The sequence below is a fragment of the Sciurus carolinensis genome, chromosome 4, assembly GCF_902686445.1.
Source record: "Sciurus carolinensis chromosome 4, mSciCar1.2, whole genome shotgun sequence".
In the NCBI taxonomy this organism is placed as follows: Eukaryota; Metazoa; Chordata; class Mammalia; order Rodentia; family Sciuridae; genus Sciurus; species Sciurus carolinensis.
In genome coordinates this window covers 115,874,813-115,896,662 of record NC_062216.1, presented here as the reverse complement: position 1 = coordinate 115,896,662, position 21,850 = coordinate 115,874,813, and the positions used below count along the sequence as shown (strand labels likewise).

Here is a 21,850-nt window from a genome sequence, read left to right as displayed (position 1 = left end):
TTTGATGTGGTGCTGAGAATCGAACCCAGTGCCTCACATGTGCTAGGCAAATGCTCTACCACTGGGCCACAACCCCAGCCCCCACTGACATCTTATAAGGAGGTTTCTACAGGAAATATCAGATATAGATCTTATGCTTCTAATTCTCTGATTAGAAATCATATTGGTAAAGACGTCAAGTGAAAACAAAACAAAACCTAAATCCTATGTGCAGCATGCAGTTTCTCAACAATGTTGCCTTGAGGTGACAACTGTATTTGTTCTTATCCTGGAAAAACTAACAATTTCGGAATTCCCTTCTCCAATCTTTATCTTTCTTCGCCTTCCCTTGCCATACTGGATTGTTCTAATCAAGGAGGATCTGTTAATTGGAATTTTATTTTGATCATTTCAGGTTGTTGTAATGAGTTTGAAGAGCAGTGCATTCATTTTAGTGTTTATTCTGCTCTTTGCATTTCAAATAATCTCTAACTAGGGTGAAAAGTTTAAAATGCAAAGGTGTGCCATTGTTTTTTCATTCTTATATTTTGCAAATTAAAAGTATTTATTTTTATTAGTTCATTGTAGTATTCATAATATTAAACATAATATTAGGGTTCATTTTAATATAATTTTACATGCATGGAATATAATTTGCTCTGATTCAGTCCTCAGCACTTCCGCTTTCCCTTTCTTTTTTCTACTCTATGGATCTTTGTTATGTTTATTTATTTATTTTTATATTAATGCCTTGTGCATGTACATGAGATGAGGTGCACTGTGGTATAGTTATATTTGTACATAGGAAAGTGTGGTCAGATTCATTCTGCCTTCCCTCTTCCTTCCTCCTAGATCTCTTTCCTCTTCTCCGCTGATATCTCTTCTATCATGAAAAGAATTTGTAAGCAAGTTTTGAGACTGCTTAAGCAGAGGGTGTCCTGAACCCTTTGAAGTGGTATAAAGAACAATATTGTGGAACCTGGTTTAGTCCTGCTGTGATACTTTGGTCAAGGACAGAGCCCGGGAGGAATGGTCTGTGGCATTGCTTTCTTTGCCAGCCTCATCAACCCGGTCTTCTTCGTGCCACTCAGTCGCCTGAGTCTGCCTCTGACCTCTTTTGTGAATGATTTCTGCTGATTCCCTCCTCCATTCACTCCAAATAGGATCTTCCTAATCCTGCTTATGTTCTCTGGGTTTTGATCATGTAACTAGCTCAGGCAACATCCAGGAACAGATGGACTCATACACTCTCATCTTTGTAAACAAATATTAATGTAGCCTACCTTTCTCTTTGGCATTTAACTCTGTCCATTTCAGCACTTCCCAGAAGTTTCACGTCTCGTATTCAAATTATGTGTTTTCAGGAACCACATTAGATATGGGCTCAGAGAATTCTGCTTCTCTTTGTGTCAAAACTTAACCTTCATTGCAGTTCCATTTTTCAAGCAGATATACACCTTGTTAAAGAAAATGTGATAAATTCATTCTCACAAGTGTCTATGTAGTTAACTTGATTATTATAAAATATAATTATAAAATATATCATAAAATGTCTGTGTTAGTAGGGGGAATTATTAAATGTTCAATTTTAGTTATATATTGGGTTTCTAGAAAAAAATCCTACAAACTTCTATATAAAAGAGGAGAAAACTAATTTTTAATTGTTTAAACAGCTATTTGTACCCAAGATGTGTGGTTCCAGTTGAGAATTAAAGACACTCTATGTTTCTCTTATTTGTTACCATTCAAGGAAACAATTAGCATTCATTCTTTCAAATAAGTATTCAATAAGCACCTATTATGTAGAGAGCATAATATCAGAGACTGGAGGTTCACCACTGAACAAGTTGCTCCCTAAAGAAGCCTCAAGGCTACCAGCAGAAGATAATATTTCATCTTAGTACATTTTCATTGACATGGTAACACAAGGTAATAGCAAAAATGTAATTTTGGATTCAGGACAGTAACTATTTCAAGCTTGTTCCCTGGCAGTTGTTCTTAGTTATACTAGTTATGCTAGTAGCTATTCATATTTTCCTATGTCCATTCAGATCCTCCAGGATCTTTTCTTTCTACAAAATGTGGCAGTCCAAGGCATTGTCCAAAGCAGGACACATGGCTCAGGGTTCACAGACATGAATCTAGAACAAGGAAAACTACATGGGATAAATAATTCACCAGAGAGATGGTATTTTGCCATCAGGGCCCCTGGCAAATGCCCAGGTCTAGACCAGGTTCTCTTCTTCACTCTGAGTTTCCCCTTTCCCTTCCCTCTCTTCTGTCCCTACTTCCTTCCGTTGTAGAATGCTTTAAAGCTTTGTAACAGCCCTGACATTCTCATCCCAGCCCTGCCTCTCCTGGGACATGCCTGAATTCTAAAATCATTCCGTCTTTCCAAACTGTTGATCCGCTATATTGTTAGGGAAGACTTACGAGTTCAAAAATAGTAGCATTGAATGCTTATTGATTTAATGTTTAATGTGCCTAACATAATAAGGTGTTAGACTGCAGGGACATTGCATTTTAACCTAGGAGTCCTGTGAAACCCTACTTCTAACAATGCAGTCAACCTGGGGTGTCAGATCCTTTGCATACACTACTTTGCATTGATATTTTTCTACCAATACCCACATCAGTAGTCTATGTTATGTTGGGAAAATATCCTTGGGAAACAGAGAGTTATTTATTTTTGAAATTTGGATCAATTAAAGTTTGAAACAGTTTCATTAAGTAAATAATAAACTTTGCCTCCTGGTGATATAAACTATTAGTAAGCTACTATTAACCTTGGTGACTTCTTAGGCACTTCAGTGATTTAGTTGTTTTCCCCATAAACTCTCTAGAGAATTTTGAAATATATTTCAGGCACTTGGATCTTACTTATATTTGAAACAAACCTCATTTAGTCTTTATTTGGAACCAAGAATTCTCACGGACTGGACAGTGTAGGTTCAGAAGGAGTCTGAATACTGCATCTGCCAAAACAGTGGCACAAAGGACTTAAATAACTGAAGGATAAAAGGGGATGTTTCTTGTAAGATCATACCTAATATGGATAGTATTTGATTTCTGTGACACTAGTGGACATTACTTGGTAGAGGTGTCTTTTCCGTAGTCTTCTATGTTTCCATAGAGTTACAACAGTCTCCAAATATGATCATTATGGCCAGGATCAAGGACAAAGTAGCCATCACGGGAAAATTCCAATTTCCTTTTCTTTCAGAATATCAATTTACTAGAAATGATTGTTGACCCCCTTTCTGAAGTATCGATGATAATGAACTGAATTCAAGATTTTAAAACTGATTTTTCGTGCTTTGCCTGCTTTAGAGAATATGGAAACTCTGTCACAACACCTCCATAGTAATTATGAACTTACATTTTGGACACGTCTTCATTAGAGGCCTTGACAGAAATACAGTTGAGGAGCATTAGCTGGTGAGGAGCTTTCTGTGTATTTGGTGCTCACTCATATTTCACCTGTCTCAGTCCCCAATATCAGCCTCCCCATGAGCACATGTGTATGTGGACACCCCGCCACCCACACCTACACCCACACACACTCACATTCAGGCTGGTCTGACCATTGACAGTTGCACTCTAGGTTTTCATTGCTTCTGCTCTAATGAGACTGGTCTCCCCCGTCTTTCTTTGCCACGTCTAAAATGGTATCTTAAACCAGATTTCCCATCAATTCTGTTAGCTCAAAGAAAAGAAAGAGTGGTGTAGAGAACCACGGGAAATTCCAGTCTTTTGGGGTGCTCCTCTGATCTTGGGCAGGCAGGTTTCCCTGAAACGTCTGTAACAGCAGCAGGGTTTTTTATTGCCGCCAGTGCCCAGGGAACAACAGAGCAAACAGTACAGTCCTTGGTGACTCAGTTTCAGGAGTTATTCACAAATTGGTGGCAGTCTAATCAACAATGTAAAAATCCACGTAGCAATGGGGACAGCGTCCTCAGAGACCTGGAGGGTTTAATATGTTTGAATTCTGTTTGGGTTACTGGGTGGAATCTCTGTATTTCCCCTAGGATTAGATCCTGCTTGGCACTTCATGTGTATTATCCGTTAAGTACTGGTGACTTAAATCTCATATCAAAGAAAAAGACGACATTCAATAAAATTTAAGAAGTCCTGTTTTACAGATAAGAAGACTGAGGAGCAGAGACTGCCCAGTCAGTGTGCTTCGAAGGGTGGTGCAGGTTTTGAACAAAAGTTTATCTTACATTCAAAGATGCTGCTTCTGCGGCACACCAAATGATCTTTCCCCAATACTTAAGAGGCTCACCGGCATTTCAAACTCGATGTTCTCCTAGGGCTGCCTGGCCTGCCTTTCATCATCCCCCTCCTACTTGCGTCTTTTCAGATAGGTGGTAGAGTTATTTGTGATGAGAGTTTTGCCTCCCAAACACTGAATAAAAAGCCCTCGGTCCCAGGATATGCTCTGTATTTTATATTTCACTCTGACTCATCGCTACCTCGTCCACGTGAATAAGGCCTTTCCTTTGACGATTTCTGGCCTCTGGCCCCTGCTGTTCCTGTTGATCCTGGTGTCAAATGATGGAGCAGCTTGCAGAGGTGTTGCTCCTGCTGCCCCCTCTGCAGCAGCAGGTGTCTTCGCTGTCCCTCTGTTGGCTCCACCGCCTGGTTTCCCCTATATAATCTGATGCTTCCCTCTTGCAGCCTTCAAAATCCTATCTTTATTTTGTATGTTAGGCATTTTCATTATAATGTGCCTTGGTGTGGACCTGTTGTGATTCTGTGCGTTTGGTGTTCTGTAAGCCTCTTGTATTTGATTTTCCATCTCATTCTTCAGATTTGGGAAATTTTCTGATATTATTTCATTGAATAGATTGTTCATTCCTTTGGTTTGTATTTCTGTGCCTTCCTCAATCCCACTAATTCATAAATTTGGTGTTTTCATGTTATCCCATAGTTCTTGGAGGTTCCGTTCATGATTTCTTACCATCTTCTCTGTTAGGTTGACTTTATTTTCCAGATTAAATATTTTGTCTTCATTGTCTGAGGTTCTGTCTTCCAAGTGATCTAGTCTGTTGGTGATGATTTCCATTGAGTTTTTTTATTTGGTTTATTGTTTCCTTCATTTCAAGGATTTCTGTTTTTTTTTTTTTGAGAATCTCTATCTCTTTTTGAAATGATTGCTTGCTTCCTCCAGTTGCTCTTTGAACTGCTTATTGGAGTGATCATTCATCACCTGCATTTGCTCTCTTATCCTTTGCTTCACAAATCATTTTAATTATGTATATTCTGAACTCCTTTTCTGAAATTTCTTCTACCATGCTGTCACTGGATTCTATTAATATAGAATCTAGGTTTGTTTGGATCATTTTTTTCCCTTGTTTTTTCATGTTGTTCATGTATCTTCCCCTCTAGCAGTGCAGATGTGGAGTATTGCAGTTTCCCTGCTAGAGGCTTATGGTGACCCTACAGGTTTCCAAAACCTGTTCTTTAAGGGGGAGATCAATATTAGCAGCACCCAGTACAGACAATATGCAGCCCTAAACAAAATAGCCCCATGAAGACATTAAAAATATTGTCATAGTAAACAGAGAGGATGATTTCAATTATTATCTACAGTATAGCAAATAAATTTGCAATAAGATCTGCAGTTTCTAATGGAAGAGAAAGAGGATGGGGAGGGGTGTGGGATGTAACTGTTAATGGAATAAGAAGAGAGTATATAGAAGTTCTAGGTCATAGAAAGAGTGAAAGTGTAATCAGAAGAAGTTGGTTGTTAGCATGAGAAAAGGGAGAAGGAGACTCTGGGGAAACAGGTAAACAAAAGGAAAATAGAGCAAGAAAAATAAAGAATTAAAAACTTAAAAATTTTCAGAAAGGAGAAAAAAAAAAACCACTACACTATAACAGTCGTATACTCTTCAAACCTCTCAGTCTTCAGTAGGCTGATGCATGAGAGGTACCTGACAATGAGCTTCCAGTCTCCAGTAGGCATCTCAGGATGGGATTTGCCCCATGTAAAGATGGGAGCTTCTACTTTCAGGATAATCCAAGATGGCCACACTGGCTTCCAAACGTGTTGGCAAATGGGGAGCTATAGCTTGGGGCATGGTCAGTCAGGCTGAGGGTCCTGCAGGTCCTGGCTGTTGTCTCAAAATGGGAGCAGTCACATGTAACCAAACCTGTGGGTACTGTGACAGTGGACTTCCAGGCAACAGCAGGCAGCTGGAAATACACTGGCCATCTGCAGTTGGTCTGTAGGCTACCAGTAGATGATTGGCAGGTGGACCTTGGGCAGTGGGTGATAAATAGGTGAAAGGCAGGTGATGGGCAGGCAAATAGGGAAATGCCGGATGGTAGCTGGCAGTCAGTGAGCAATCTGCACTCAAAATGTGGCTCAAGAGGTAGAGCACTTGCCTGGCATGTGTGAGGCACTGGGTTCAATCCTCAGCACCACTTAAAAATAAATAAAATAAAGGTATTGTGTCCACTGACAACTAGAAAAAAAAAAGTAGTTGATATGCTGGCAGGCTGCAGGTGATCGATGTGAACAAATGGGGTAAACAGCAGGGGATTGATGAGCAGCAAAGGCTGCCTCACAGAGAACAGATATCCTCTGCTTGAAACCAGAGTTATGGAGTGACAAGGAGTGCAGCCTCCCTCTGGTTCGCCATCTTGAATCTCCTAGCTCCACCATCTGCAGTCCACTCAGTACTGCTCTTCTGAGTTTTCTCACACATAAGTCCTGTCTGTTTGTCTGTCATCCCTGAAAGAGGGGTTAGGTTGGAGATAAGGAGATGTCTGTCTATCGAGTAAAGCTGTTTAGATATACATGATAGAGAGTGTATTTTGATATATTATACTACATGGAGTATAACTTCCCATTCTTGTGGTTGTACGTGATGTGGAGTTACGGTTGTCATGTATTCATATGTGCACATAGGAGAGTTATCCCCGATTCATTCTACTGTATTTTGAGTAAGTTTTGAGGAATATCTGATGGGCTGTAGCTAAGACTCCCTTCTTGTTCTGCCACTTCTTTTACTGAGGGTGTCCGAGTGCCCAGATAAAGTACCACCCAGCCTCCCTTACAGCTAATGTATCTGCATGGCTAAGATTATGGATTGATAATAGTTTACATACTTTAATTGCTATTATTTTGCTATAGAACCATAAAGTTCTGCATGAATAATGCTTTAGTTGTATTTCAAAAATTTATCACAAATTTTTAAAACTGCCTTTCAGTTATGTCTCAGAATTCTTTGAGTGATTTCTAACTTAATTCTCTTTGACTAGATATTTAATTCTTTTTGAATCCATATCATGTTTTGTATAATTTGAATCCTTTGAAATTTATCAGAATTTGTTAGAGAGTTCTGAATACTGTCTATCTTAGTAAATACTATCTGTGTACTTTAGAACATTTTTACTCTTCTTTGGGTGAAATGTTCTGTAAATAAGTCAGTAAGGCCATACGGAGGGTATTGCTGAAGTCTTCTCTATACTTAGTGAAATTCTGGGTATTGGTTCAGTTAATTATCTCGACACAGATGTTTCAACATTTCTAACTGTAATAGTGGATTTGTCTTTTTCTCCTTGTAGTTTTGTCAATTTTTGCTTCATATAATTTGAAGCATTATTCTATGCATACAGAGCAATTATGGTTTCTTAAAGAATAGAACGTTTTATCACTCAAAAACTTGTTATCTGTATTAAAATTCTTTGCTCTGATTTACATTGTCCACTGTGAATGTGGTCATTCCAACTATAAAACAATTTGGAATATGCAAGGCCTTCTTATTTGTTACAGGCTATCGTCCAGCTCTTTGGATAGTGCCATTTCTTAGCTTTCCTTCTTACGAACTGTTCTTCAATTTCTGTGCTTATATTAAAAGTCTCTTTCTTTCAGGCAGCAGAGTTGCCATTGCCTGCCCCTTATTTTTAGTTTCCTCCCTCCTGAGAGTTTCTCTGGGTCTCTCCGTGGTGACACTTCAACTCTCCTCTCTTAACAGATTTAAAATGTATGATCTGGATCATTAATCTCATTGTTGTCCTTTAGGTCACTAGAACTTACTCGTCTTGCTCAGCAAACTTCATAACCCTTGACCAGACATCTCCCTGCTTCTCCCACCCACAGCCACCGTTCTGATCTCTGCTTCTACTCTGCTGCTTATGTATTTGCATTCCTCATACAAGAGATGAAACAATGATCTTTTTCAGTGTCTGACTTATTTAATTTAACATAGTGTCCTCTAGGTTCATTCATATTGTCAAAAATGGCAGGATTTCCTTCCTTTTGAAGGGGATTTTTTTCCTTTTCTGCATTTTTTCATTGGTGGTAGTTGTACATAATGATGGGATTTGTTGTTACCTACTCATAATGCCCACAGTAGAACAATATAACATGGCCCATGTCCCTCTCCAGCACTTCCCTGATCCCACCCCAATTCTCCTCCTTCCTTTCTTCTCTACATATTTCCTTTTAAATTTCATGAGACCCCCCCACCTTTCCTTTCCTGTTTTCCTAATATTGTTAAAATATCTAAAATATCCCAAACCATCTACAGGTTCAATGAAATCTCTATCAACATGCCAACAGCATTCTTCACAAAACCAGAAAGTACAATCCTGAAATTTGTATGGAACCACAGAAAACCCCAAATAGACAAATCAATGAACCCCAAATAACCAATCAAATAAGAATGAAGCAGGAGTATTCCCACTACTACCTAACTTGAAAACACAGTAGAAAGCCGAAGTAATGAAAACAGCATAGTATTGGCACGGAAACAGGTACATAGACCAATGGAACAAAATAGCCTAGAAGCAAACATAGACATCTATGCCAAATGATTTTTGACAAAGATGCTAAAAACACCCATCAGAGAAAAGATAGTTTTTCCATAAATGGTGCTAGAAAAACTGGGTATCAACATGCAGAAGAAACTAGACTCCTAGCTCTCTTCATTTATAGAAATCAACTTAAAATGCATACAAATCTTACATGTTAGACCTGCAACATTTATGAAGACAGTGTCATCCTCCCTTGTGATTTTAAACTTTTATTTAAATAGTGTGCTTACTTCTCTGTCCCAGTATATTCATACATCTACTGTCTCCCACAGATTTCCAGTGTACACGAGGTTTATGTTAGCCCAATTCTATTGACCCATTGCTGAGTATTCTGATACCTTTACTTGGAACATAGGCAAGACCTTCACTAATCTGACTTTTCAAGCATGCAATGAGACATAGGAGGAGTGGAACTATATTGGTCTTGTTGCAGAAGGATTGCAAGTAGAATGGCCCACATTGTATAGTCCCAGTTATAATAAACCAACCAATTTAATGTCTCTTTTTCCCAGTAAAGCTAAAGTTCTTCAAAAAGGATATTGTTTACAATTATCATGTGGTTATAAAGGATGTTATTACTAAATTGTAAATACTGGATCTCTTAAAATTCTACATCTGTTATTTTACTTTATTCTTAAAAGTACCACATAAAATAGACACTATTAATATCCACATTTTAGAGTTGAGAAAGATAAGTCCCATAAAGGTTGAGTGAACAACCCTAGGTGATTCCAACAGATGGTTGAGAATCTGGGATTCGAACTAAAGCCTTTGTTTCAAGCCACCATGTGGCATTGCTTCTCCTATATCATGAAGGTTTTGGGAGAAACTTGGATGTGGAGGATCATAATAATGCAGGTGTGACTGTTTAAGAACATTACTCTAGTATTATTATGCAAATGGTATGCTGTTACTCCATGTACAAACAGAAACAACATGTATCCCATTTGTTTACAATAAAAATAAATAAAAAAAGGGGAGGGGGAGAAATGCAGTCCTGTAGGTTGAAATGAAAGGACATTAGATGGTAATTCAAAGTCATATAAAGAAATAATTTAAGGAAAGATTTCTGAGTAATTACAGAAATTACTGTATTATTATTATTGACTGACTTATAGCTCCACATTTTTGTTTTTAACATAATTCATGAGATTAATGCATTAAAATCATTGGTTTATACCTTTGGACACACATTGTATAAAAATGTACTTTTCTGATATTAATAACTGAAGTGAGTGGGGATAGAACTTTTTAAAAAGCAGTTTCATATGTTATCAAGGTTAATCTGGTATAAATTCCAATTAGAATGTTATAATATTAGAATGGTAAATGTAATTCCCATGGTAACCACAAAAAAATAGGTCAATAAATAACACAAAAGGAAATGAAAAAAAAAAAAAAAGAAAATTACCAATTAAAAGGTAGCTTAATAAATCTGTAATAATTTGAAGGTCAAATTAATTACTATTCAAAACAGCAGAGACTTTCCGTAACAGACATTTTATTCAGAAATACTAGACATACTCCAATACTTTTTGTGGGTCTGACAATTTGTTCTCATGATCTGAACAACCCACCTTACTGCTCATGTTACCACATATAAAGTGTGTGAATACATTGGATTATGTTCCATTTGTACTCAAAACATTAAACAACATCCTACAATGTGTTAGGATATCACTAAAGTAGGATGACATGCTCAGACTAAAAAGAAGTCCCTCCATTGAAATCAAGGCCCTTACCAATACCTGTTAAAATGTAAGTTGTTACCTTGAATCCACGTATGGCATTGTTTTGGTAAGTCATCTATTCCCAGATATTTTTCAAGACCGATAATTTGGAACATTTTAGATATAAAACTGTATCCATACTTTATATTCTTTTCACTTTACAAAATAGTTATCCATGGTGGTTTATGTTAGCAAGAAGAGTGGTATATTTGAGGAAAAGCTAAAGGAGTGGAGCAGATCACAGAATTTGTCTTTTCTAGTATCTAATTAACATAAACAAAAGGATGAAAATAAAATCATAATAGGATAAAGGGGGACTGGATTTGATCAATGTGCGCTGTATGCATGTATTTGAAATAGGACACTAAACCCTTTTTATACAAATAAAAAATCACCAGAAGTGATCAAAGAGAGAGAAAGCAGATTTCCTGCTATTAACTCAGAAAGATGTCACCTAAGAAAATCAATTAGATTCTGTCCAGGAGAGGCACAGAAACAGAGGCTTCTGATTTTCCTCTAGGAACCTCTTTTTACCCTAAACTCTAGAAAGGACAGCAAGCTGACAAAATCTAGAGAAATTTCTTCTAATTTGGAGGACATGGGCTAATGTATATTCTTTCCTTTCATTTTCCTCTTAGAAAGGGATGGAAGTTGCAATGGCTACAAAGGAAACCTAAATAATAACAGGGAGAAAAATTGAAATTACACTTTAATTGGAAGCACAGTCTCTGGGGCTGAGGAACAACATCAGTGCCTCACCCCTAGGAACAAGGCCAGGTGGCATTTCTTAGGACTCCTCTAGACTCCCTAAACTGAACCCGCCCCTCAGTTTGCAATTACACACTTCACCATCTGGCCTTCTTTGTCACTCCAAATTCTTAACCACTTCTCCTTCATAAGCAGTGTTTTGCTCCTTAAGTTTCAAGTCATTTCTGGAAAGAAGAGTTAATTCTTCCCAACTGTTCTCTGCTGGATTCTCATTCAACCTTTTCTAGTAACACTATGTGGTTTTATTTTTTGTAAATTCATCCATCAATTTATAGTTTGTACAACTTACCTGTACTCTGGACTATGGATTCCTTGACTTGAGACATGTGATTTCCATATTTTTATGTTCAAGGGTCAGTCCAGCACTTAAAATTTAGTAGACTCTCAATACATATTTATGAAGTGGAAATATGTTTTTAATTCTTTATTTTTTTTCTTAAAACTTTACAATCTTTTTGACAGTGTCCTTGAAGGCTTGCTTTACTTGTTGATTTCTTAGAGTGTAAATGAAGGGATTTAACATGGGTGCGACTGAAGTAATGAGAACAGCTATTCCTTTGTTGAAAGCCCCTCCTTCTTTCACAGAGGGATTAATGTACATGAACATACAGCTGCCATAAGAGAGGGAGATGACGATCATGTGGGAAGAGCAAGTGGAAAAGGCCTTTGTCCTTTGCTGGGCAGAAGGGATCTTCAGAATGGTCCTGATGATGTATGTGTAAGAAAATGTCACCAGTACCAGAGTAATCACTAGAGTTACCACAGCCACGAACATGACCATCCTTTCTAGGAGGCTTGTGTCTGAGCAGGCAAGTTCCAGGAGGGGCCCATAGTCACAGAAATAGTGATTCAGCACATTGGAGGCACAGAAATCTACCTGACTCATCAAGATGATTGGCGGCAAGATAGCTAGGAGTCCCCCCAGCCAGGAGCAGAGCACAAGCTGTGTGCAGACTCTGCTGCTCATGATGGTCAGGTAATGCAGGGGTTTGCAGATGGCCACATAGCGATCATAAGACATGGAAGCCAGGAGGTAAAACTCTGTTGCCCCCAGGAATATGGCAAAAAAATACTGAGTGATGCAGTCTGCAAAGCTGATGGCTTTATTTCCTGTTGTCACGCTGGTCAGAAATCTGGGAATAAAAATGGATGTGAAGGAAATTTCTAAGAAGGAGAAATTCCGCAGGAAGAAATACATGGGGGTTTGGAGTTGAGAATTTAGTAAGGTGAGGATGATGATAGTTAGATTTCCTAGGACACTGAGCATGTAGGTGATAAACAAAAAGATGAACAATACCACCTGAAGTTCAGGTTGACTCGTGAGGCCCAATAGAATAAACTCAGTCAGCATGGACCTGTTTTTCATGTTGACCTTCAGCAGATCTAAAGTGGGAAAGGTGAGAAAGGTGAAAACTGAAGAATTCCTTAGAGGAAGAGATAAGGCTTATTTTAACCAACAGAAATCAGGTCATACATTGCTCTCCATCCTTTTGGCCCAAATCAGTGTACTACCGGGCTACACTTGGTTCCATGGAAGTCCCATATCTTTTACATGAGTGACCTTATTCTTAAAAGTCTTTGTGATTCCTCAAATTTACCTATTCCTAGGAACTTAAAAAAGATATTATAGAATAATTCCCGAATTTTTTCCCCAGAAAAATATGTTTTTGAGACTTTTCTTTCAATGTGTTTTAAATCACTTTCCTCTGACTCTATTAATAATCTCCCCTACTTCTAGCTCTTGGTAGAAACTACTCCACCTGATGCTGTTTTCTGTGCTTTCCTGTTTTTTCTTTGATCTGTCTGTAAAAAATTTTTGTGTCACTGAGTATCTGCTGTAGGTCCCCATGTCTTCACTACCCAAATATCTGACTTCTATATTTCAGAAGCAAGTAAGAATTCCCCCCCATAGGCAATGCTGAATAGTATGTTGTTTTATACTGTGAGAATTTATTCTGCCTGAACAAGGCTCACGCATCAATAAATCATATTAATTAGCATTTTCTTATATATGTCTGTCTTATCATCAGTCTCTCCAGGACATTGATTTGCAATATATTCCTGAGAATAGAGCTCTCGAGAGATGCACAGGCAGCATTACACAGTGAATTTTGCTCAGGTTTGAAGCATCCTCAGTGATCATAAAGGGTGCCCAATGACCATTGTCCAACCTGCCATCTAATCTTGGAATATGGAAATCATGAAAAAGGTTTCCCCTTTTTAAAAAAAAAAAAAAAAAAAAAAACCAATAAGAGTTATTTATAGATAATTTGGTAATTTCTAGGGAAGGAAACTTTTTGGAGATATTCTGTGTGCATGTTTAGATTTTTCTGATAAAGAAGCAAAGACCATATGAAGGGGTCCATCTAGTGCTCATGCATGGTGTTAGAAAATCATATTAAAATTATTCTCATCAATCTCTACATCTTCCCATACAGATTTTAGAGGTAGTAGGTGATGTTAAACATTGATCTGCATGTCTTACTGCCTTCTTTTCCCTCTTCATACTAACCTGTGATCTTTTGCAAGTATTACATTTTCTTCCAGATTTTACAAGTGATTACTTTCACAAATCACATTAACAGAATTATACCATCCATGAGATTAAAAATACATGATGCTCATACATTAGACAAACTGGATGTCTGCAGGGCACTGTTTACCTCGTCATTCCTAAGAGGCAAGACAAAGATAAGGTGTGCCATGTGAATGTCTGAGTAATCTGAAATCTGACATGCTTTCTATTGGCTTTCCATTCACATGCAACCTTAGATTCCCTTCCACATTCTACCCTCTTAGTAGAGGGTAAGGGTTGTGGGCCTTAACTAGGAAACAATACTATCTTCCCTTCCAAGAATACATGCCAGAAACAAATCACAGTTCTTGACACAGTCCTTCATATGTAGAATAAAAAACAAAAGCAAGGCCCTGGGTTCAATTAAAGCATAAAAAAACAGTAAAACCAAACCAACAGTCTCCCAACAGTTATAGAACTGGAAGACTTTGAGAAGCTAGAACTTCTTGGTATTTCTGTCCTAAGAGAGTTTCTGTGTAAGAAGGCAGGCAAAGGGCTTCTTTGCAGTTTCCATGTTACCTAGAGTGACAGAGGTTTTATCTGCTCTTTTTGGAGCAGACCCATGGGGATCAATTTCCTGAAGAAACTCCAGATGCCCTGTGGACTCACATTCAGAATGTGATAATGAACCTCAGTTGTTGACAACTCTGAGAACAAACTGTAAACATATGGCTGAGAAGTGAGGCTCCAGAGACCACGACACAAGGATTCCACAAGAGAATGTGCCTGAGCATGAGGTCTGTGGAGAAACTGAGAGCAGTGGGGTGAGACTCCTGGGGATGGGTTCTCCTGGTCCCATCATTGTTCCCATTGTTTCTCCCTTTAACAAGCCAGGTGTCCAGAGCTCAAACCTGATGCAAGTGACTGGCATTTTATAGTGGATTACCCCAACCTCAATGCCCTGGAATTATTGCAGTGGGAAAACAGTTTTCTGTTAGCAGTGGCTACAGGCATGATCTTCAGCACATCTAACCTTTTCCAGGAACACATGTGTGGTATCATGCTGGTAACATCATTATGGGAGGAAATTCCAAGGATATGCTTGCCTGGCATATAAAAACAAATGTCATAGCACTTTCCCATTGAGGTTGGGCAATTGCTTCCCATAAAATTCAAAGTCCTGACCATGTCTGAAAAATTACAAGTGAACCCAGGGATGACCCAAGGGCCCAACACTGTGTTTATTTGCATCCCAGAGGCAATACATTTCTCATTTACAGATTTATTTACATCCTTTATGCTGTTAACCACCAACAATCCCCCTAAGGGTGAGACATCCAACAGCAAAAGGTACTAGAATGTGTCTAAGTTGCAATACAACAGGAATTCCCATTAGTGCCACCCAGAGACTTTTTCACTCCAGAGGCTTTACTGTCCTCTTGTTGTTGTTTCTGGAATCTCTGGATCTGCCATGATGACCATAAATCATTCCTGGTCTTCAGCAGCAAGAAACTATGTTCCTCAGCTCTACCATATGCACCTTTAAGGGTGGCAAGTGTTGACTGTATATTGGGCCCATCTGAATTGGGCTAAAATTATTAGTGACCCTCAGGAAATATGTTGGACCCAGACAATGTGCCAAAGCTTTGGATATTTTAAATGAAGTATCATGAGGTTTCATGTCTCGTATTTAAGTGTTTATTGAGTTGATATATTTTTATTAAGTTGATGCAAAAAACTATGTATTGTGCTCAACCTGCAATATATAAATGCTGTGGAAGAGTTAAATACAGCTAACTAATGAATGCATTACCTCACATAATTATAATTTTGTGATGAGGACACAATTTCCAGTGTCCAGTATAAAAATTTTTATATTTTTAAGACTAAAGTATATTGTCATAACTACAGTCATGCTGTTGTCCAGTATATCTCCTGAACTTATTCCTTCTGTCTTTCTGTCTAACAGAAATTTTGTGTCCTTTGAGTAGTATCTCTGCAACCCACCCCAAGCCCCAACCAGTCCCTGATACACACTGTTCTACTCTGTTTCCATGAGATAACTGTTTTAGATTCCACATATGAGTGACATCATAGCTTTTCTCTATCCGCATTGGGCTTATTTCACTTAAGGTAATATTCTGTAAGTTCATGTATATTGTTGCAAATGAGAGAATTTCGTTGTTTATTTATCACATTTTAATTTTATTTTTTTAATACAATTTCAAGTTTCTTTTTTACTTGTTCTTTTTAGATATACATGAGAGTAGAGTTTATTTTGATATATTACAAATACATAGAGTATAAATTCTAAAGAGGATCCCAGTCTTGTGTTCATACACGATGTGGAGATTCACTGTGGTGTATTCATATGTGAACATAGGAAATTTATGTCCGATTCATTTCACTCCCTTTCCTATTCCTATTCCCCCTCCATTTCCTTTTGTCTAATCCACTGAACTTCTATTCTTCCCCTCCCACCTCTTTGTTGTGTGTTAGCATCCACTTATCAGAGAGAACAGTCAGTTTTTGGTTTTTGGGATTGACTTATATCACTTAGCATGATAGCCTCCTGTTCCATCCATATACCAGCAAATACCATAATCATTCTTCCTTATGGCTGAGTAATATTCCATTGTGCATGTTTCCTACATTTTCTTTATCCATTCATCTTTTGAAGGGCACCTAGGTTGGTTCCATAGCTTGACTATTTTCTGTTGAGCCGCTGTAAACATTGTATACATCCCATTTTCTTTATCTGTTCATCCACTGATATGTAGTTATACTGAGTTCATATCTTGAGTATTGTGAATAATGCTGCAGTAAACATTTGAGTGCAGCTCTCTTCAATATACTAATTTCACTTACTTTGGATATAGTTCCAGTAGAGGGATTGCCGGATTGTATAGTAACTGTATTTTCAGTTTTTTGAGAAAATTTTTTTGCTGTTTCCTTAATGGTTGTATTGTCCACATACCCATCAACAGTGTGTAAGGGTTTCTTTTTTTATTGAGGTATTTGCACTGGATATGAATCCCTTGCCAATGTTAAAATGTTTTCTTCCAATTTGTGGGTTGTCCCTAAACTCTACGGATTACTTACTTTGTTGTACAGAAGGTTTTTAGTTTGATGTAATTCCATCAGTGTATTTTTCCTTTCAATACCTGTGCTGCTGAGATCATATTTAAAAAATTATCACCCATCCCATTGTCAAGGGGCTTTCCCTTCTATGTTTCCTTCGAGCAGTTTCACTGTTTTGGGTCTTACATTTATGAATCTAATTCATTTTGAGTCGATTTTTGTATGTGGTGAGAGATTAAGAGTTTAATTTTTTTATCTGCATGTGGATATTCAATTTTCTTGTCATTATTGTTGAAGACACTGTTCTTTACCCCTTGTAGGTTCTTGAAAATCTAGTTGAAAAGTGATGCTGGCCGTGTGGATTTACTTGTAGCCTCTCTGTGGAGCCGAGTTGTTTTTGACTCATTGGGAAAGTCCCTGGAAGTGAACTGGGGACTTGAGGAGCTTGTTAGCTCCTTAGAGAGTACCACTGAACTCCTAGCCTGAAGTCATTCATAGGATGGTGTGACTACCTGCTGGAACCACCAGGGAGTCAGGATGTGTACTAGAGAAAGCTGAGTAGACGCCACTTCCTGCTGCATAGCAGTTCATTACCCACTGTCCCATACACAGACACACACACACACACAATTGGATTTTTTGGTAATATGAGAAAATGTTTAGAAATGTTTAAACAATATTCAGGAAAAACAACTAGGAAACCATTTTAGCTGATAATCTGGATAAGATAACAGAATGGACGTATAGGCTCTCATATTTTATATCTGACATGAAACCATGACTCCCTCAAAGCTTATTATGTTTATATCCCAAAAGGAGCCATAGAAGCAAACAGATACACAGATGATAGGACTAGGAAATGTTGTTGATACAAAATTAGGGCTTTTATAAAAAGAGATTGTACATTTCTTAGGCAAATAGAATGAGAGGAGTATTTCAGTCTACATTCATACATCCTTGAAAAGTCAGAGAGGTAGGATAAGGGGAGTTCCCAAAGGGTCATTCCTCAGATGTAGATTATCACTGCTGATATCTCAACAAATCTGAGACTACAGTCAGGAGATATCAGTCAGCACAGGAGGAATAAATGAGCACCAACATACTATTAAATTATTGGTGTCTCCATTTCTTGATTTCATAAATAATGTATGTGTTATATATATTTGCTGAAGATTTATTCCCATGTATTTCTGGGAATATATAAGCTGAAATAGATTAATTAATACTTATATCAATAGTGGACTTTAGATGTAGCAGAATGGAATTTTTATATGTAAAATCATGTCCAATGGAAAAATAAAATGAAGATAAAAGTTCTTGTATAACTCATCATTTTGCACTCAGTTGTCCTTTAGTTCTTTGTGATGGAGGAACCCCCCCCCCCCTTATTTATTAGGTCACTATAGTTACACATAGTAGCTGGGTTTATTCTGACAAAAATCAGACATTCATGGAATCTGACCCGATCCATTTCAGTCCCCATTCCTTCCCTACTCCCTCCTCCCAACCCCCTTCCTTCACCTAACTGATCCTCTTCTTGCTCATGCATAAACATCTTTTATTGGTGCTTTCCACATGCACATCAATGTGTAATTCTCTGGGGTGTATTTATATATGCACATAACATGATTTTGTGACATTCATTCTGTGTTTGGAGGATATTCTTTTGATCATGTGTTTGAGAGATTATCCCACTTGCTTGTGTAAATGAAGGGTTCATAACTGGGGCAGTTGAATTAGTTAGCACTGGTATTACCTTATGAATAGCTACCCTTCTCTTTTTTTTTTTTTAAAGTTTGTATTTGTTCTTTTTGGTTATACATGACAGTAGAATGCATTTTGACATGTTTTACATACATGGAGTGTAACTTCCCATTCCTGGGGTTGTGATTCACGTGGAGTTACACTGGTGGTGTATTCACATTTGAACACAGGAAAGTTATGTGAGATCATTCTACTGTCTTTCCTATTGAGCTGCCCATTCATTTGCAGATGGTTTAATGTAGATGAAAATGCAGCTTGCTTAAGTGACAGAAACTACATTGTATATGGGAAGAACAAGTAAAAAAGTGTTTTTCCTTGGTTGGGCAGAAGGAAATCTGAGAATGGTTCTGATGATATATGTGTAGGACACAATCACACATAGTAATGTGAACAGGAGTGTCAGTTAAGATATTGCTGAAGTCTTCTCTATACTTAGTGAATTTCTGGGTATTGGTTCAAGTAATTATCCACACAGATGTTTCAACATTTCTAACTGTAATAGTGGATTTGTCTTTTTCTCCTTGTAGTTTTGTTAATTTTTGCTTCATATAATTTGAAGCATTATTCTATGCATACAGAGCAATTATGGTTTCTTAAAGAATAGAACGTTTTATCACTCAAAACTTGTTATCTGTATTAAAATTCTTTGCTCTGATTTACATTGTCCACTGTGAATGTGGTCATTCCAACTATAAAACAATTTGGAATATGCAAGGCCTTCTTATTTGTTACAGGCTATCGTCCAGCTCTTTGGATAGTGCCATTTCTTAGCTTTCCTTCTTACGAACTGTTCTTCAATTTCTGTGCTTATATTAAAAGTCTCTTTCTTTCAGGCAGCAGAGTTGCCATTGCCTGCCCCCTATTTTTAGTTTCCTCCCTCCTGAGAGTTTCTCTGGGTCTCTCCGTGGTGACAACACTTCAACTCTCCTCTCTTAACAGATTTAAAATGTATGATCTGGATCATTAATCTCATTGTTGTCCTTTAGGTCACTAGAACTTACTCGTCTTGCTCAGCAAACTTCATAACCCTTGACCAGACATCTCCCTGCTTCTCCCACCCACAGCCACCATTCTGATCTCTGCTTCTACTCTGCTGCTTATGTATTTTGCATTCCTCATACAAGAGATGAAACAATGATCTTTTTCAGTGTCTGACTTATTTAATTTAACATAGTGTCCTCTAGGTTCATTCATATTGTCAAAAATAGCAAGATTTCCTTCCTTTGGAGAGGGTTTTTTTTTTCCTTTTCTGCATTTTTTCATTGGTGGTAGTTGTACATAATGATGGGATTTGTTGTTACCTACTCATAATGCCCACAGTAGAACAATATAACATGGCCCATGTCCCTCTCCAGCACTTCCCTGATCCCACCCCAATTCTCCTCCTTCCTTTCTTTTTCTTTCTTCATTTTATTTATTTATTTATTTTTTAATTATTTTTCTTTTTATTTTTTATAGACTGCATTTTGATTCATTGTATGTAAATGGAATACATCATTTCATTTCTATGGTTGTGCACAATGTAGATTCACACCATTCATGTAATCATACATGTACACTAGGTTAATGATGTCTGTCTCATTCCACCATTTTTCATATCCCCTTTCCCTCTCATTTCCTTCTACATAATTTAAAGTTCCTCCATTTATCTCTCACTCCCCACCCCTACACCCCCATTATATATCATCATCCAGTTATCAGGGAAAACTTTCGGCCTTTGGTTTTTTGGGATTGCTTATTTCACTTAGCATGTTATTCTCCAACTCCATTCATTTACCTGCAAATGTCATAATAATATTCTTCTTTATGGCTGAATGATATTCCACTGTGTATATATACCACAGTTTCTTTATCCATTTCTCTGTTGAAGGGCATCTAGGTCGGTTCCACAATCTAGCTATTATGAATTGCACTGCTGTGAACATTGATGTGACTGTGTTATGTAGTGTGCTGATTTTAAGTCCTTTGGGTATGAACTGAGGAGTGGGATAACTGGGTCAAAAGGTGGGTCTATTCCAAGTTTTCTGAGGATTCTCCACACTGCTTTCCAGAGTGGCTGCACCAATTTGCAACTGCATCAGCAATGTAAAAGTGTGCCTTTTCCCCACATCCATGCCAACATTTGTTATTGTTTGTGTTCTTGATAATAGCCATTCTATTTGGAGTAAGATGAAATATTAGAGTTGTTTTAATTTGCATTTCTCTAATTATTAGAGATGTTGAACACTTTTACATATATTTATTAATCACCTGTGTGTCTTCTTCTGTAAAGTGTTTGTCCAGTTCCTTGGCCCATTTATTGATTGGGTTCTTTGTATTTTTGGTGTAAAGTTTTGTTAAGTTCTTTATAAATTTTTGAGATAAGTGCTGTATCTGAAGTGCATGTGGAAAAGATTTTCTCCCACTCTGTAGGCTCTCTTTTCACATTATTGGTTGTACCCTTTAATGAGAAAAAGCTTTTTGAGTCCATCCCATTTATTGATTCTTGCTTAAATTTCTTGTGCGTTGGGAGTCTTGTTAAGGAAGTCTGATCCTAAACCAACATGATGAAGATGCAGATCTACTTTGTCTTCTATTTGGTGCACGGTTTCTCATCTAAATTCCTAAGTCCTTCATCCATTTTGAATTGAGTTTTGTGCAGGGTGTGAGAGAGAGGTTTAATTTCATTTTACTGCATATGGATTTCCAGTTTTGCCAGCACCATTTGTTGAACAGTCTATCTTTTCTCCACTGTATATTTTTGACTCTTTTGTTTAGTATGAGGTGACTGTACTTATGTGGGTTCATCTCTGTGTCTTCTATTCTGTACCATTGATCTACCTGTCTATTTTGGTGCCAATACCATACCATTTTCGTTATTATTGCTCTGTAGTATAGTTTAAGGGTTGGTATTGTGATACCACCTGCTTTGCTCTTCCTGCTCAGGATTGTTTTGGCTACTTGAGGCCTCTTATTCTTCCAGATGAAGTTCATGATGCTATCTCTATTTCTATGAGGAATGTCATTGGAATTTTAATTGGAATTGCATTGAATCTGTACAGCGCCTTTGGTATAAAGGCCATTTTGACAATATTAATTCTGTCTGTCCAAGAACATGGGAGATCTTTCCATCTTCTAAGGTTTTCTTCAATTTCTTTCTTTAGTGTTCTGTAGTTCTCATTGTAGAGGTCTTTCACCTCTTTTG

The 21,850-nt window shown here is 37.6% G+C and overlaps 1 protein-coding gene across 1 annotated transcript; it reads right to left on the bottom strand.

The window, feature by feature from the left end:
* Positions 1-11,730: 11,730 nt before the first annotated feature.
* Positions 11,731-12,672, bottom strand: LOC124982912 (olfactory receptor 6C4-like). The gene is given in 1 exon segment (XM_047549787.1): positions 11,731-12,672. A coding segment is annotated over 1 exon segment (942 nt).
* Between the last annotated feature and the right edge of the window lie 9,178 nt (positions 12,673-21,850).